A 16,057-nucleotide genomic window follows, 5' to 3' on the forward strand; every position below is an offset into this window, starting at 1 on the left:
CATTCCCCCATCAGGCCAGACCAGCTAATTCAAATAAGTGGGTCTTCAAGCCGCGACGGAAGGTTCGGAGGTCTGATGCCATCCGGAGCTCCACCGGCAGTTGGTTCCATAATGCCGGAGCGCCCACAGAGAAGGCTCTCCCCCTGGGGGCCACCAGTCGGCATTCCCTGACTGGAGGCACCCTGAGGAGGCCCTCTCTGTGGGAACGCACAGGGCGGAGGGGAGTTGACGCCGGCAGCAGGTGGTCCCCGAGGTAACCCGGACCCATGCCATGTAAGGACTTAAAGATCATAACCAAGACCTTGAACCTCACCCGGAAGACAACTGGTAACCAATGCAGCTCGCGGAGCAAAGGTGTAACATGGGAGTACCGGGAAACTCCCAAGACAACTCTCGCAGCCGCATTCTGTACCAGTTGAAGCCTCCAAGTGGTCTTCAAGGGAAGCCCCATGTAGAGAGCATTACAGTAGTCAAGGCGAGAGGTCACGAGCGCATGAGTGACCGTACACAGAGTTGATAAGCTTGCTAGCCATTCTTCCTGGCTCCTGGGCTGTCCATCACGGGAGATGCTTTTGAAAGCTCCCACTTGCTGCCGAGACCTCAGTGTTACAGCCTCATTTCCTTCTGACCCACAGAGAGTGTGACGGGACTGACCCGCTGTCAACATGAGCGATTATATTCCAGCCAGAGGGGTTCTCCCATTCCTGGAGGGCCTCACGTACCTGAATGTGATGAAAAAGGAAACTACCGGCCACTGCAGTGCCACAGCAGCACCGGGCAGTGCTGGTGTGTTGACACTGATGGCCAGGAGATTCCTGGGAGCAGAATCCCTCCAGGTGCTGCCCCACCACGCTGCAGGATTCCAGGTTTGTTTCTGAAATGTGCATAGCCTTAAGTCGCTAACAGCTCTTTCCAACAATAAAACAACAGAAGCACTTAAAACACATAACATTACAATACAGTTAAAACAGAAGACTTAGTTCATTACTTCTCTGTACTGTTTGGCATTTCTATGTGATTTAGACCATGCTGGCTGAGGAATTCTGGAAGGTGAAGTCTACAAGTTTTAAAGTTGTCAAGGTTAAACACCCCTGATTTAGACAAATCTTTGGTGCAGTGAATTGCAAACAGAATCTGTCTGTCCTGTCTTCTCTAAAATCAGAGAAGGAAGCATTTATTTTCCTCTCCATCTGAACTGAGAACTGAGAGATTGCTCACCTTTTCTCAATGTGTTTTTAATAGACTAATAGGAAAAGATGAGTAGACCTCATCCTTTGAAAGTTCTTGATTAGTAGTTTGAGACTTGGCTTTCTGGGAAGAAACAGACAAGCTGTACCCTTCTACATTATTCCCAGATATATTTCACTGAACTGCCCCGCTGTTCCCCTTCCTCACTTTCAGTATGTATATGAAAGGTACTCTTTTTTTAAAAAAAACTTTGGGCAGCTTATTTTGCATTTTTTAAATATTTTGTTTATTGCCCTGCTTTTGAGAAGGGGTAAGAATTTACATAGAACATTTATCCCTTTTCCAATCAAAAGAGATTTTATTTTGTTCTGGCTCTGTTGTTAGCTTCACTTATTTTCCACCAGTTACAGCTTTTAAAATTTTGTTTTTTTATTTTCTGTAAATGAAAAGTAAGATTTTTGGGGAGGATGCCTTTTGCAGGGTGGATTTGTTGTGTTTTTGCCAAAATGTACCATAGGAGCTGTGGTGACACAGTGGTTAGAATGCAGTATTGCAGCCTAACTCTGCCCAATGCCAGAAGTTCGATCCTGACCAGCTCAAAGTTGACTCAGCCTTCCTTCCAAAGTCGGTAAAATGAGGACCCAGATGTTGGAAGTAATATGCTGACTCTGTAAACCACTTAGAGAGGGCTGTAAAGCACTATGAAACAGTATATAAGTCTTAAGTGCTATTGCTTTTGCTACCATACACTTAATCTTGCACAATCTAACTCATTCTACTTTGTGTCTTTTCATATTCTAAAGCAGTGTGTCTCAACCGTGGCACCTTTAAGATGAGTGGAAGTCAATTTCCAGAATTCTCAGGCCAATTCTCAGTCCTTCGGGAATAGGGCGGTATATAAATTCAATTAATAAATAAATAAATATGTCAGCAAAGTTGAGAAATATTGCTCTAAAGGAACTTCATGTATCTTGAACCTGGAGGGGACCAAAAAGCATATTCACAGAGCTCTTCATTTTTCCATTACTAATTTCTTATACCTCCAACAGGAAAATAAGAACTTGGGACTACAGCATTGTCCTTGGCTCACTTCTCCTTTTGCTGTTTAGGAAAGCCCTGTTCTAGCAAGGTCAAATTCTACAAAGCAACCCAGCTCCTTTCCCAGATAAGAAGGCAGATGGTGTTGAAATTTATTTATTTGCCAGCAAATAATGCAGGATGCAGCAGAATGATTGGGGCTTAATTTAACTTTAATTTACACTGTCTTTAAATGCGTATCTTAAAGATATGGCTAGCTTTTCTTGGTTTTCATTTCATCCTAAGTCAAATTATGAGGTTGGAAGGTGGAGAGAACAAATCTGTGGGGGAAACTTCCTCTTTTTTGTGGGCTGATCTGGATTAGATCAGTGGCTTCTTTGAACTCAGTTGCAAATGAGAACCGCAATTCTAAATTCCTTGTTTTTTGTGGGCCAGCTCCTTCTCCTTTGCGGACAGCATATTAGAAAAAAATCCTTCACATCTGCCTATTTTTATAGTATGTTTTCCCTTGGAACTGATGATATAATCGAAACATTGGAATGATGAGGAGCACATTTTTCTGTAAATAAAATACAATGAAACTCAGCCGCTACATTTGTCCTCTAGAATCTGACAAATATGGGAGAGACCTGTATGTTAATGTGGTCTTCCCCACCTTTATGCCCTCCAGTTGTCCTGGACTACTGCTGCAGTTTAGCACATCTTTAAAATAATAAGTTGATAAAGACTGCCATTTAGTGTTTTTGCACTGCAGAAGAAATAAGAATTCATCAGATTAACTTTCAAAATTCAGATTGAAAAATGTCTGAACTTTAAAGCATTTGGCAAGACCCTCCAAGAATTGGCTCTTGGCTCCCTTTATTTGTGTTGCTCTGAAGGCCCTGAAAGCATGTCAGAGACCACCGCTGGCCCTTTCTTTGAATGACTCCATTTGGGGATGAGACTTCTTATGGCAATGAGAAGCGTTGATTGCAGGCATACCTTTTGTATGTGTATATGTCTTAGCCTATGGTGAATTAAACAATGCTCACCTCCCTCTCACAGTGCCTAGAAGCTGTTAAGGATGAGGAGCAACAGGCTGAAATAAACCTGGCAAAATGAAATGACTCTGGATTTGGGGTTCTTTGGTCCATGAACAATTGCCATCTTTGGTTTTAGATGGGTTTGCACTGCCTCAGACAGAGAACCGGTGCGTAATCTGGGGGTTCTCCTGGACTCCTCAAGAAGCAGGTGATGTTCATGGACAGGAGGGCCTTTGTGTTTTGTGTTTGGGGTTTTATTTCTGAAAGCCACTAGGAGTGACCATGAGTGAGTTGGGGGGGATATGTAAATAAATAGCGTTTTCACAGTTCAGGCTTCACATGGTTCATATGGTATCAGCTTCAGTCCTATAATTCTTTCTATCCTTAGAGCCAACTCAGAGGCCACAAACAATGTGTGAACGCTGGAGACAGAGCCTGCTGGAACATTATGGAGGCAGACCACAGGGTGACCAGTATGTGCCCCAATGCGACACACTAGGCAACTTTAACCCACTACAATGTCATGGAAATAGCGGCTACTGCTGGTGTGTGGATGAACATGGCCGGGAAATTCAAGGCACTCGATCGGAGCCTGGGGTACCCCCTGCATGTAAGAGGATGGCAATGAGTCACAAAGCTCAATGGGGCAATGAGGACTTCAGCTGAACTGGGAATTTTTTAAAATCTTTTTTGAGCTTGGAAGCATCAGGGGATTTGTTTGATAACAATGTGACATTAACCAGGGGTGGATAAAAAACTGAATCAAATATGTTAATTAATCATCTCTGGTTGCTTGTTAATTGAATTATTTAGTATTTAAATCTGCATTAAGACAAGAAAAAATGTTCTGAAATGAAAAGTGTATTTTAGCTTTACATCTTGGAAAATGCATCTTCTTATCCTTGTGAGGGGAGTCAGCAAATGTATTTTAGATGAATAGATTTAAAAGCACCAGTAGACCTGTGTTATGTTGTTAAAATACATATGTGTGTGTGTGTGTGTAAAATCTGATTCCAAACTGATGCTCCCTTTTAATTAATTAAAGGAATCTTAAACAAGAAAACTTAATAGGTTTTTGTTAAACACTTAGTGTAGTTCATGTGGGCAGTTTAAGAATGTTTACATAGCTTTTGAATTCCAGAGTAATACTTGAAGAGCTTTCAGATTTAGATTTAAAAATTCCTACATAGTCTTACTATGCAACGCTCTCTACATGGGGCTGCCCTTGAGGACCACTCGGAGGCTTCAGCTGGTGCAGAATGCAGCCGCACGAGTTGTGATGGGGGTTTCCCGATACTCCCATGTAACACCTCTACTTTGCGAGCTGCATTGGCTTCCGGTTGCCCTCCGGGTGAGATTCAAGTAATGACCTACTGCTGGTTATTACCTATAAAGCCCTAAATGGCTTGGGTCCGGGATATCTGAGGGAACACCTGCTGCCAGCATCAAGTTCCCTTCGTCCAGTACGGTCCCACAGGGAGGGTCTTCTCAGGGTGCCGACGGTAAAAGATTGCCGGCGGGTAACGCCCAGGGGGAGGGCCTTCTCAGTGGGTGCGCCTGCCCTCTGGAACCAGCTGCCCGTGGAGCTGAGGACTGCCCCCGACCTCCGTTCATTCCGCCGGGACCTGAAGACCTGGCTCTTCGAGCTCTCTGGCCCAGGCTGAGAATTTTAATTTTAATTTTAATTTTAATTGGGGTTTTTACTCTTTCAGGGACTGTTATAATCTTTTAAATTGTTTTTAATTTTTGTATTTCTTGTTTTAATTCCCTGTAAACCGCCCTGAGTCCTTTGGGAAAGGGCGGTATACAAATCCAATTAAATAAATAATAAATAAATAAATAAATAAAAAGCAGCTACAGTGCTAACCTAATCCTTCAGCTTAGCAGAAAGTTGGCCTACAGAATTGTCCTTGTTTAGCCATCGCATTCAGTCATTAGACAATGCAGTCATTAAGTAAAACCACAACTCTGCGTCTGATTTTCCTTCAGCTTTCCTTTGCTTTACAGAACTGCAAAGATTGTAAATGCAAGGATTGGTTGTAAAGTTACTTTTTCATCACTGTTGTAATTGTGAACAAGGCACTTGCTAAATGAGCACTACTTGTACATTTCATAAGTAAATGTATAAACTCAACAAAGAATAAAACCAGGCAGATCCCACAAAGGTAATCAGCAGGAGACAGTGCACAGGGAAAACATACTCTTAAATCAGGGGTCTTCAATCATGGCCCTTTTATGACTTGTGAACTTCAACTCCCAAAATTCCTCAGCCAGGCATGCTGGAATTCTGGGAGTTGAAGTCCACAAGTCATAAAAGGGCCAAGTTTGAAGACCCCTGTCTTAAATGCATCCAAGGGGAAATGCTGTTGAAATGAACTTCATAGCTTAGAGGGCTTCATATGCTGGAGAAAAAACCATCATGTTTTAGCAGCCATCCTTCAAAAGCCAGTGTAAAGTAAGGTGGTTGTTTCATGTCGTGATCTAGGCCAGGGGTCTGCAACCTTGACAACTTTAAGACTTGTGGACTTCAGCTCCCAAAATTCCACAACTGGCTGAGGAATTCTGGGAGCTGAAGTCCACAAGTCTTAAAATTGTCAAGGTTGCAGACCCCTGATCTAGGCTGCCAGACAGATTGGCCTTGGGTGGAGGAGCATGTCCATTCTTGTGACCCAGCGTGTAACTAGTAACTTTTTGCCCACAGGCCTTCCCAGCGTCCCTCCTCCAACCATCCGTCCAACTCCACGTCCTGAGATAATTCCTCCTGGATCTGGAACATTCTTGCTATATGCTCAGGGCCAGCAAATCGGTTCCTTGCCACTGAATGGAACAAGGTTTAAGAAGGAGGCAGCAAAGACAGTTCTCTCTCTGCATGTAATGTATTCCATACAAGGTGGGGCAAGTCTTGGAAGGAGGCTGGATTTTAGTCAAGGAGGTTGCTGGAATTGGGGGCTCCAGGAGACATTGTTTCCCAACTTCCTTTTTTATGGATCTTGGATCTCCTTCCAAGTTCAATTGCTAAAAATGAGTGACATGGTTTTCTGTTGTTTTGAAGTGAGACATAGCAGCCAGATAGGCCTACAGCAGTGAAAAAAATCAAAACAAACCTTTATCATCTTTCCTCCAAAACCCAGATAACCCCAGTCCAAAATGTAGCCCATCTGTGTGACACTTAACACTGTCATAGAATTGGATACAATTGGAAGGGCCCATTGGAGCTACCCTCTGCTCCACAAAGAAATTCAAATTAAAGACAGTCCTTGACTTACAACTGTAATTAAGCCCGGAATTGTGGCCATAAATTGTTGCAGTTGTAAACTGAGGCATCATGTGATCAGATTGAATTTATTACCATTTTTTATAACAGTTGCTAAGTGAACATGGTGGTCATTAAACAAATCTATTTTCCCCAGTGGGCGTTTTTTTTGCTGGAAACCAGAAGTAAATGCTTGAAACCAGCAAAACAGTCACAAATTGTGGTCACCTTACCATGGGACCCTGCAAACAGCTGTGAAGGTCAGCCAGTGGCCAACTGCTCAAAATGACTCTTTCATTGCTCTTTACAATTTAAACAAAATTGAAGTCCACTATGTTCAACATAGTCTTCAGCTATATTGCTCATTAAGGTCTATAAAAGTCATAAAAGAAGACAGCAGATGATATAATAATCCAACATTTTATAATTAGGAGCAAAGTGCCTTTTCCATCAACAGGCCATTGAGATAATTGTAGAACTGGTCATTATTTTGTACGTGTTTTGTATCCTTCATTGTAGGGTTCCATCATGGTAGGGATTGACTATGACTGCAGGGAGAAAATGATCTACTGGACAGATGTTGCAGCACGGACTATTAGTCGGGCAAGTCTGGAGCAGAGTGCAGATCCAGAGACCATTGTTAGTTCAGGTAGGTATTTGACATTCCCTGGACTAATATAATCCATAGCTGGGGTTGTGAAGGAGTTTTCTCAGCCCAGATTTTTAAAGCCCAAACTACTTGAAATGTACAAGTTTTCTATCATTCTGCTTCAACAGAAAATCTGTATATGTCTGTATGCGTATTTTCTCAAAGAAAGCATTCCTCTCCAGGATCCTGCATGTGTAGTAGCTAGGCAAAGGTGTTGTGGCAGAAAGCCAATATCACATATCCAAGGAAAAGATTTTGGGGTAGCAGAACAGAAAATACATTGTAAAGCAGCCAGCCAGTCAGCTTAGAGGATCCTGACGGCCCTATTGGTTTTAAGCCACCCTGATGTATTCAGACGATTTCTGTCCTTAAAGCAAAGCAAAAATATTTGTTTAGCCATGTGCATTCATAATAGCAGAGTAGCTTTTTCATGTTTACATATGCCCAAATTAAACACACTAATAAGGGCAATAAATAGAAAAGTGCCTTTCTCCATTATGACATGAATTGCCTTTTTGCCACATTGTCTTTTTGCCTTTATTGATCTATTGATCATTTCTAGACACAGCTTAAACAGGCCTAGTCAGTTATTAAACATACAATTTATTTATATTGTAATTTTCATTAAAAAAAGTTTCAGGCTGAGGTAATGTATGGTAATTTATCAACTGTCTGAATAAAGTTGTTTGCTCTGTCAGCTGACAGGGAGGGACATGTGGGATGATCATCTGGTAGAACTTCCATAGGAAGACCTACAAACAGCTTCACTACAATTTATGAACATGTAATGGACCTGACACTTACAGTCATAAAGTGGGTAATCATGTGACCAACCTGATTTTACAACCTTTTTTGTGGCATTAGTTAAGCAAATTCTGAAGTCATTAAGTGAATTCTCTGTAAGTGTGTGAGCTCTGCTCAAGTCCTGTCTGTTTTTCAAAAGCAAACGCTCCCTTCCCAACCAAACCTGGATGTGTAAATAATGAGATAAAGGTGACAGGCACTGCTTCTGATTGATTTCTTTTCCAAAGAACAGCTGACTTAATAGTAATTAGCGACTTCTGTAGGAAATTGATGGAGATGACAATCTGTTTTGACAATGTCTCTGGCTGTTCCAGTTATCTGAAGCATAGGATTTTCCCTAGAAAGGGAGGAGAAAGTGGGGTCAGGGGTGGTGAGCTCTGCATATGACTTGAATCAGTGAATGTAATATTTTATAATGTAATACTGTATAAATTGTGCCTATTAATTAATACTTTTCACCATCCTTCAGCAGAAACCCACCAACCAAGGCAAAATGGAAACTATTGACAAAACAGCTCACAAACAGGCCTACTGACTTAACGTTATTGCTGATATTATTAATGCAAGCAATTACAAACTAATCATTCTGAGACACCAGGAAAATCAACTGAAGTTTATCTGTGTGTTGAGAGTGCAGAGCAGAGCAGCAAAGATGATTAGGGGACTAAAGGCTAAAAACTGTCTAGTCCAGTCTAGCGAAAAGAAGGACTAGGGGTGACGTGATAGCAGTCTTCCAACATTTAAGGAGCTGTCACAGAGAGGAGGGGGGGGGGTGTCACCTATTTTCCAAAGCACCTGAGGGCAGGACAAGAAGTAACAAATAGAAGCCTGTCAAAGAGAGATCCAGCCTAAAGTTAAGGAGAAATTTCTTGCCAGTGAGAACAATCAGTTGGATGGCTTGCCTCCAAAAGTTGTGGGTGCTCTATCATTGGAGCTTTCTAAGAAGAGAGTGGGCAGTCATTTGTCCAGAATGGTAAATAGTCCCCTGCTTGAGCAGGGAATTGGACTAGAAGACTCCCAAGTTCCCTCCCAACTTGTTATTCTATAAATTCTGTATGAATCATGCGGAATCATACAGAATATGATTCTGTATGCAGGAATGAATCTGCATGGCTTTAAAGCTGCAAATCAGATAATTACCGTGTTCACACTTTAAAATAACCAGAATGAAAACCCAGCAGTTGCATATGTGTAATCTGTTCAATTTAACATTAAACTTGCTTAATGTTAATCTTGCTTAACTTTTTCATGGTTGAACAGATGAAGCAAGTTGTATGAACAAAGCCAAAAGGAGGCATAGAGACAGGTGTTTTCAGCTTTCACGACTAAGGAAGGACTTGTATGTGAATCTTTCTGGTCCTAATCCAGTATCCTAACTAGCACACAATGCTGATTTATGCATTTGTTGATGTTACACATAGGACAGGTTTGAGAAAATACAGATACTGTACACTCGCACACTGGTAGCCACAGTCAGTGATCTGTGAAGAGTGAGGAGCTTTAAACACCACACTGAACAGAAAAAAAATCTATAAATTGTATAACAGCTAGTGCCGAAATTATTTATTAAATAAATAATTTATTTAAATCAGCCCAATGATTTAGTGTTCTTAAAGTCCAGCAAATGCTTTGCTTGTTTCCCTTCCTTTAGGGCTGATTAGCCCAGAAGGTCTTGCCATTGACCACCTCCGAAGAACCATGTTTTGGACGGACAGTGGCTTGGACAAAGTGGAGAGTGCCAAGCTGGATGGCACAGAACGGCGAGTGCTTTTTGCCAGTGATCTTGTCAACCCTCGTGCCATTGCAGTGGATCCCATTCATGGGTAAGTGGTTGGGCCTGTCTTGATGGTATGTCAGGTTCGGGCAAAGAAGAAAAAGGCAAAACAAAGCAAAAAAGGAAATATATCTATATATATCTATATATCTAGATCGATCGATCGATCAATTGATCGATAGATAGATATTTATCTCTAACTAACTGAAGTTAGTTGTCACTACAGATAGTCTTTGATTTACAATCACAATTAGGACCAGAAATCTGATCACAAATCATTACTGTTGTAAATCGAGGTACACATGAGACTGGAGGTATTTTTCTGACATTTTTTGTCACTGTTAAGTGGGTGTGGCAGTCATTAAGCAAATACAGCAGATTGTTAAGTGAATTCCCTTCATTCAAATATTTTTTTTTGCCAGAAACTAGCAAAAAATGCCAGAAACTAGTAAAAAAAACCCTCACGAATCATACTGATGATACTTCACCCTATGCTAATAGATGATCTCACCCGATGGTTTCATGTAGATGTTAAAGGAATGGGAGAGAGTGGAGTTCTGCAGCACCCAGCAAAGCAGTGGCCTAGGGTTAAACCATTCTTCCCCTATAAACTGTCTAGAACCAGCCCTGAAAAAAAGTCCAGAGCACTGTGGATTTCTCCAGAAAGATATGATGTTTGATAGTATCAAAAGCTACAGAGACATCAAGGAAGGTCAGGGTGGACCTAGTTGCACCAAAGATCATCCTTATGTGTGATCAGTGTTATCTTGGTAGAGTATCTTTGCCTGAATTTCCAGTGAAAAGGGTTCAAATAATCTGTTTCTTGCAAGATTCTCTAGAACTGGAAGCCAACCACCCTCTTAGCAATTTTTCCAAAGCCCAGATGAAAATTGTCCAAATCTTCTGGATTGAATACTAGCCAGACTATCCATTGTGCTAAACGTCAAACAAACTATTGTGCTTTAGGATTATGGATGATTTCATAATGAGCATAGGTTCTTAAAATAGACAAGAATGATTACCATTTCATCTAAAAGGTGGGGGGGGGCTGAGATGAAAGATTGAAACTGAGAATTGCCTATTATGCTAATGTAGTGCATTAAGTTCCCAGATATAAATAGCATGGTGAGAACATCATTAAAAGTTTATTTTTTAACAATTCCATTTCATTCTCCCACTCATTTTGTATCTAGAGCTATTGACAAACATAAACAATATTGCTGTAAAAGCAACAAAATCATGCTAAAGTAGTTTCCCTTAATTTGCGTGGTTACATGATCTGCAGTCCATCCCTTCTGGAAAAAACTGGGTTAGGGAAAGTTGCTTTAGGTAATAAAAGCAATTAAAACCAATCCCAAAGCAACTGATGTGAATTCCTAATCACTCCTGCAAAAGTTCTTCTCCTTATGGATATTGGCTAGTGAAGTGTCATGTAAGTCAAGATGGTAGCCTAGGACAAGTTTTGTACATTATCTCTTAAAATGAGACTGTTCTCTTGGGAGGAGGCATGTAGTAGTCTGATTCCACGCAATTTTCCCTCTCTTCTCTTTTTGCTTAACTGTTTTTAAACCATGACCAATCGTGGTTGCCTTTTAGGAATCTTTATTGGACAGACTGGAATCGTGAAGCTCCCAAAATTGAAACATCAACAGTGACTGGAGAAAACAGACGGATTTTGGTCAACCAAGACATTGGGCTGCCAAATGGGTTGACCTTTGATCATTTTTCAAAACTGATTTGTTGGGCAGATGCAGGTAACATGAATTTTGTCCAGAGAAAAGAATGTGATTTCTGCATAAAATATTTCACCTTCTGGTTTTAGTTAAAATATATCCCACTGAAGGCTAATCAATGGCTGTGTGGAAATGGTGGGCCATATTGTAAATCAGACATGAGCCCAAAGGCCCAGTCTCTTCTTGCAGTGCCTGGCCCTTTAACCTTGCCTCCTCCAATGTACAGACAAAGAGGAGCTTTGGAGGGCTTTTCTCTTACAGACTTTGTGTGTGAGCATCTTCCCTTGTTTTTGGAGTGAAGGACTGGATTCTTCAGGATGACAAGATGTAAGGGAGCTTTTTGCCTAATGCCTTAGTTTATACAGGGGAATGAAGCTGAGCTAAGGACCAGAATAAAAAGTGAGCTTGAAATCAGATACTGGAGGGAGTGTACATGTGTGAAATGCTAGATGGGAAATTTCTTAAGGAAATTAGTCAAAACAAGTGCATCTCACATGTTCCATTTTTATTCAAGGTATTTAGAGATTAACATAAAGTCATAGGCACAGAGTTATTTACATTTCCCAGCTTGTAGAATCATCATCACCACCATCATCCTGTAGGAACCCAAATTTGCAATTTGCTTTTTTTAAAAAGGAACTTCTGAGCTGAAATAGGATGTTTTAAACCTGTGTTAACAAAATGAATGTGTCTCCTCAACTGTAAGATTCAAACAAAGTATAGGTTGGTTTAATCCAATGTCCTGGTTTATAACTTTTTAAATCAGTTGGCTGGGATCTTGATACATAATTTATTTATTTATTTATGTATTTTATTAAACTTATATACCGCCCTTCTCCCGTAGGACTCAGGGCGGTTCACAAGGTTTTTTAAAACAATGCAACAAGTTACAAAAATTAAAAACAATTAAAATAATTACACTAACCTTGAAATAAAAACCCAATTACAATTAAAAATACAATTAAAACCCCAGTTAATACTCTCAGTCTAGGCCAGAAAGCTCGAAGAGCCAGGTCTTCAGGTCCCGGCGGAATGAGCAAAGGTCAGGGGCAGTCCTAAGCTCTACAGGCAGCTGGTTCCAAAGGGCCGGCGCACCCACAGAGAAGGCCCTCCCCCTGGGTATTGTCCGCCGGCAATCTTTTACTGGCGGTACCCTGAGGAGACCCTCCCTGTGGGAGCGCACAGGACGAAGGGAGCTTGATGCCAGCAGCAGGTGTTCCCTCAAATATCCCAGACCCAAGCCATTTAGGGCTTTATAGGTCATCACTCTAATGGCAGAAAGTGAAGAGGAACTAAAGAGCCTCTTGTTGCGAGTGAAGAAGGAGAGTGCAAAAGTTGGGTTGAAACTAAACATTAAGAAAACCAAGATCATGGCATCTGGCCCTCTCAATTCCTGGCAAATAGATGGGGAAGAAATGGAGGTAGTGACAGATTTTATTTTCCTGGGCTCCAAGATCACTGCAGATGGGGACTGTAGCCAAGAAATTAAAAGACGCTTGCTCCTGGGGAGGAAAGCCATGGCAAATCTAGACAGCACACTAAAAAGCAGAGACATCACCCTGTCAACAAAAGTGCGTATATTCAAGGCTATGGTCTTCCCAGTTGCAATGTATGGCAGTGAAAGCTGGACCATAAGAAAGGCTGAGCGCCAAAGAATTGAAGCCTTTGAACTATGGTGCTGGAGAAGACTCCTGCGAGTCCCTTGGACTGCAAGGCGATCAAACCGGTCAGTCCTAGAGGAGATCAACCCTGACTGCTCTTTAGAAGGCCAGATCCTGAAGCTAAAACTCAAATACTTTGGCCACCTAATGAGAAGGAAGGACTCACTGGAAAAGAGCCTAATGCTGGGAAAAATTGAGGGCAATAGAAGAAGGGGACGACAGAGAATGAGGTGGCTGGATGGAGTCACTGAAGCAGTAGGCGTGAGCTTAAATGGACTCCAGAAGATGGTAGAGGAGAGGAAGGCCTGGAGGAACATTGTCCATAGGGTCGCGATGGGTCGGACACGACTTCGCAACTAACAACAGGTCATCACCAGCACCTTGAATCTCACCCGGAGGGCAACCGGAAGCCAATGCAGCTCGCGGAGTAGAGGTGTTACATGGGAGTATCGGGAAACCCCCATCACAACCCGCGCGGCTGCATTTTGCACCAGCTGAAGCCTCCGAGTGGTCCTCAAGGGCAGCCACTTATTTTACCTTAGTGTAATGTGTTATGTGAACCCACATATAATTATGTGACTGAAAAGCTCCAGCTCCCTCTTTGCCGGCTATCAGAGATTGAGAGGAGTATCCAAATTATTCTGATATTATTTTCAGTGTTTTGAGCTAGAGTCAAAGTTTTGTCAATCTATGTTTATATAACTTGGAATAGCTTCAAAATCAGATCAATGCTGGATTGTGTACTCATGATCAGCAATCATATTGATGCTGCCTGGATGCAAATCTTAAATAAAAGAATCTGCCTATAGAATTGGAAAGGTTATTACACTCCCCCCCCCCACACCAAAAGGCAGAAAAGATCAACCTGTTTTGCATGGACAAAATGGAGTGCTTGACGAAAGTGTACCAAAAAGCCTTTGCCCATCATGATGCTTTTAACTGAGGTAACAGAACCCTAGAAACCTAGACCATAATATTATTTTATTTTTATTTATTTAATTTATTTTTATTTTTATTCCATTTATATCCCGCCCTTCTCCGAAGACTCAGGGCGGCTTACAAGCTTAGCAGTATATTAATATATAGCATGCAAAGGGCTGGCCTTACAGTAGATACTGCCATCATCAGTTTTAGTATGGGAATGGGCACTCTGTTTGTGCGGGAAAAGGATTGCTTCCAAGCACAACTTCTAGGAAAGGATGATGTTGGCAGACAATTACCAAGGTTAGGTTGCTCTGGCATCAATAGACAAAAATGCATCAAGTGACCACTACTGTAGGGATAAGTCTTTTGACACTCTGGAGATTTTTTAACAACATCACACATGATAAATCTAATTCTATAATCAAGATGATGCAGTTACAATTATCCATTTGAGCAAGAAAAACATACTGAGTTCCTGATCCAAGTCTCTTTGTTTGAAAAGGAACCAAGAAACTGGAGTGTATATCACCCAACGGAACAGAAAGGCGGGTCATTCAGAATAATCTCAACTATCCCTTCAGCATCGTCAGCTATGTCAATCACTTCTATCATACAGACTGGAGAAGGTAGGATCTTCTCAAAGTGTAAGGTTTGAATTAAAAGACAAATCTAGAAATATGTGATATCTTCTTATGAGGGCAATATATTCAGAGTAGAAAAATTGCGTACTAAGTGGGCTTTCCCCAGAAAACGTATATAGAAAATATTTGGGGAGCAGTTCTCTCCCTTATCTCTCTATTTTTATTGATGTAAAATGAATATATCATAAAAGAACATATATCTAAGGCAGGGGTCCCCAGCTCTTGGTTCGTGGACCGGTACAAGTCTGTGGCCTGTTAGGAACCAGCCCACGCAAGTGAGCGGAGCTTCATCTGTGCGTGTGGAATATAGGTAGTATGTGAAACCATCCCTCCCCCCCCCCACGCGCCAGTCTGTGAAAAATTTGTTTTCCCAGAAACCTGTCCCTGGTATCAAAGCTTGTCAGCCGCTTGTCTAAGGCAAGAAACCTGCAAAATGTAGGGGACAAGGAGGTTAGAACAAATGACCTCATGAGAAAAAGAGGCCTCATAAATTTATAACCAAATGGCAATTATACCTCTTCATGCTTTCTATATTAGAATTCTGCTTATGGGGAAAAGTTGGAAGAAATTGTACAGTATGGCATTTATTACCGTGTCTCTCAGAATTTGGAATGTCTAACAGTCCTCAAAGGATTAGATTTAGATTTGGATTCGACCCACTTGTTCTGATGTGGGCAACTGCCATATTTATTTAATGCAATTTAGGTTGGTAAAAAAAAAAACCTCCCTCAAACCGATTTCCTAGTGACCTGGTAGGCTATTTAGCTTTCTTGGCAACAATAGGATTTGTCATTGCCTTCATCTAGTTTTTTCCCCCCCAACTTTCCAAACTAGAGTCTTGCCCTTGGATTCCCTGATGTTGTCCTCTGCAAATATTAAATAGCTCTGACTGTACTTAGTTTTGACACAAACTTCATGCGCCATTCAATTTCTTTGCACAGGGATGGTGTTATAGCTGTAAACAAAGACAGTGGTGCTTTTATGGGCGAGTATCTTCCAGATCAGCGGACACATCTCTATGGAATAACCGTAGTTCACCCATACTGTCCAGGAGGTAAAAATTAGGAATCAACTATAAGTGTTGGGGCAGGATTTAAGGGTAGGAGGGGGAAGGGAACAGGAGAAGTAGTCCCACATCTTTGCTCATGGAATTTCATTTTAGGAATGCATCAGAACCATTAGCATTGTAAGAAACAACCCTGCATTTATCTTGTTCTGCAATGGTTTGAGCTACCATAACAGAATACGAAAACCATGTCTTGGTTGCCTTGGTAATAAGACATTCCCTCCCTGCAGTCTAGAAGGCATTGGGATAATCAAAATGGCTTCCTAAACAGCTATGTGCTTGTAGGATGCTCTAATTCCTATGA

The 16,057-nt window shown here is 41.4% G+C and overlaps 2 protein-coding genes across 3 annotated transcripts in view; one reads left to right on the forward strand and one right to left on the reverse strand.

Moving 5' to 3' along the window:
• Window positions 1-16,057, reverse strand: part of GNG2 (G protein subunit gamma 2) — a 432,181-nt gene that overhangs the window by 339,118 nt on the left and 77,006 nt on the right. The gene's annotated exons all lie outside the window — the stretch shown is intronic.
• NID2 (nidogen 2) overlaps window positions 1-16,057 on the forward strand; it is a 70,399-nt gene that overhangs the window by 52,546 nt on the left and 1,796 nt on the right. The window contains exons 13-20 of the mRNA XM_083368724.1: window positions 636-866; window positions 3,637-3,858; window positions 5,950-6,119; window positions 7,021-7,150; window positions 9,606-9,777; window positions 11,325-11,482; window positions 14,549-14,672; window positions 15,629-15,741. Coding sequence (XP_083224850.1) covers window positions 636-866; window positions 3,637-3,858; window positions 5,950-6,119; window positions 7,021-7,150; window positions 9,606-9,777; window positions 11,325-11,482; window positions 14,549-14,672; window positions 15,629-15,741 — 1,320 coding nt within the window. The remainder of the gene's footprint in view (window positions 1-635; window positions 867-3,636; window positions 3,859-5,949; window positions 6,120-7,020; window positions 7,151-9,605; window positions 9,778-11,324; window positions 11,483-14,548; window positions 14,673-15,628; window positions 15,742-16,057) is intronic.

The sequence above is a fragment of the Vipera ursinii genome (genome assembly GCF_947247035.1).
Source record: "Vipera ursinii genome assembly, chromosome: 1".
NCBI lineage: Eukaryota > Metazoa > Chordata > Lepidosauria > Squamata > Viperidae > Vipera > Vipera ursinii.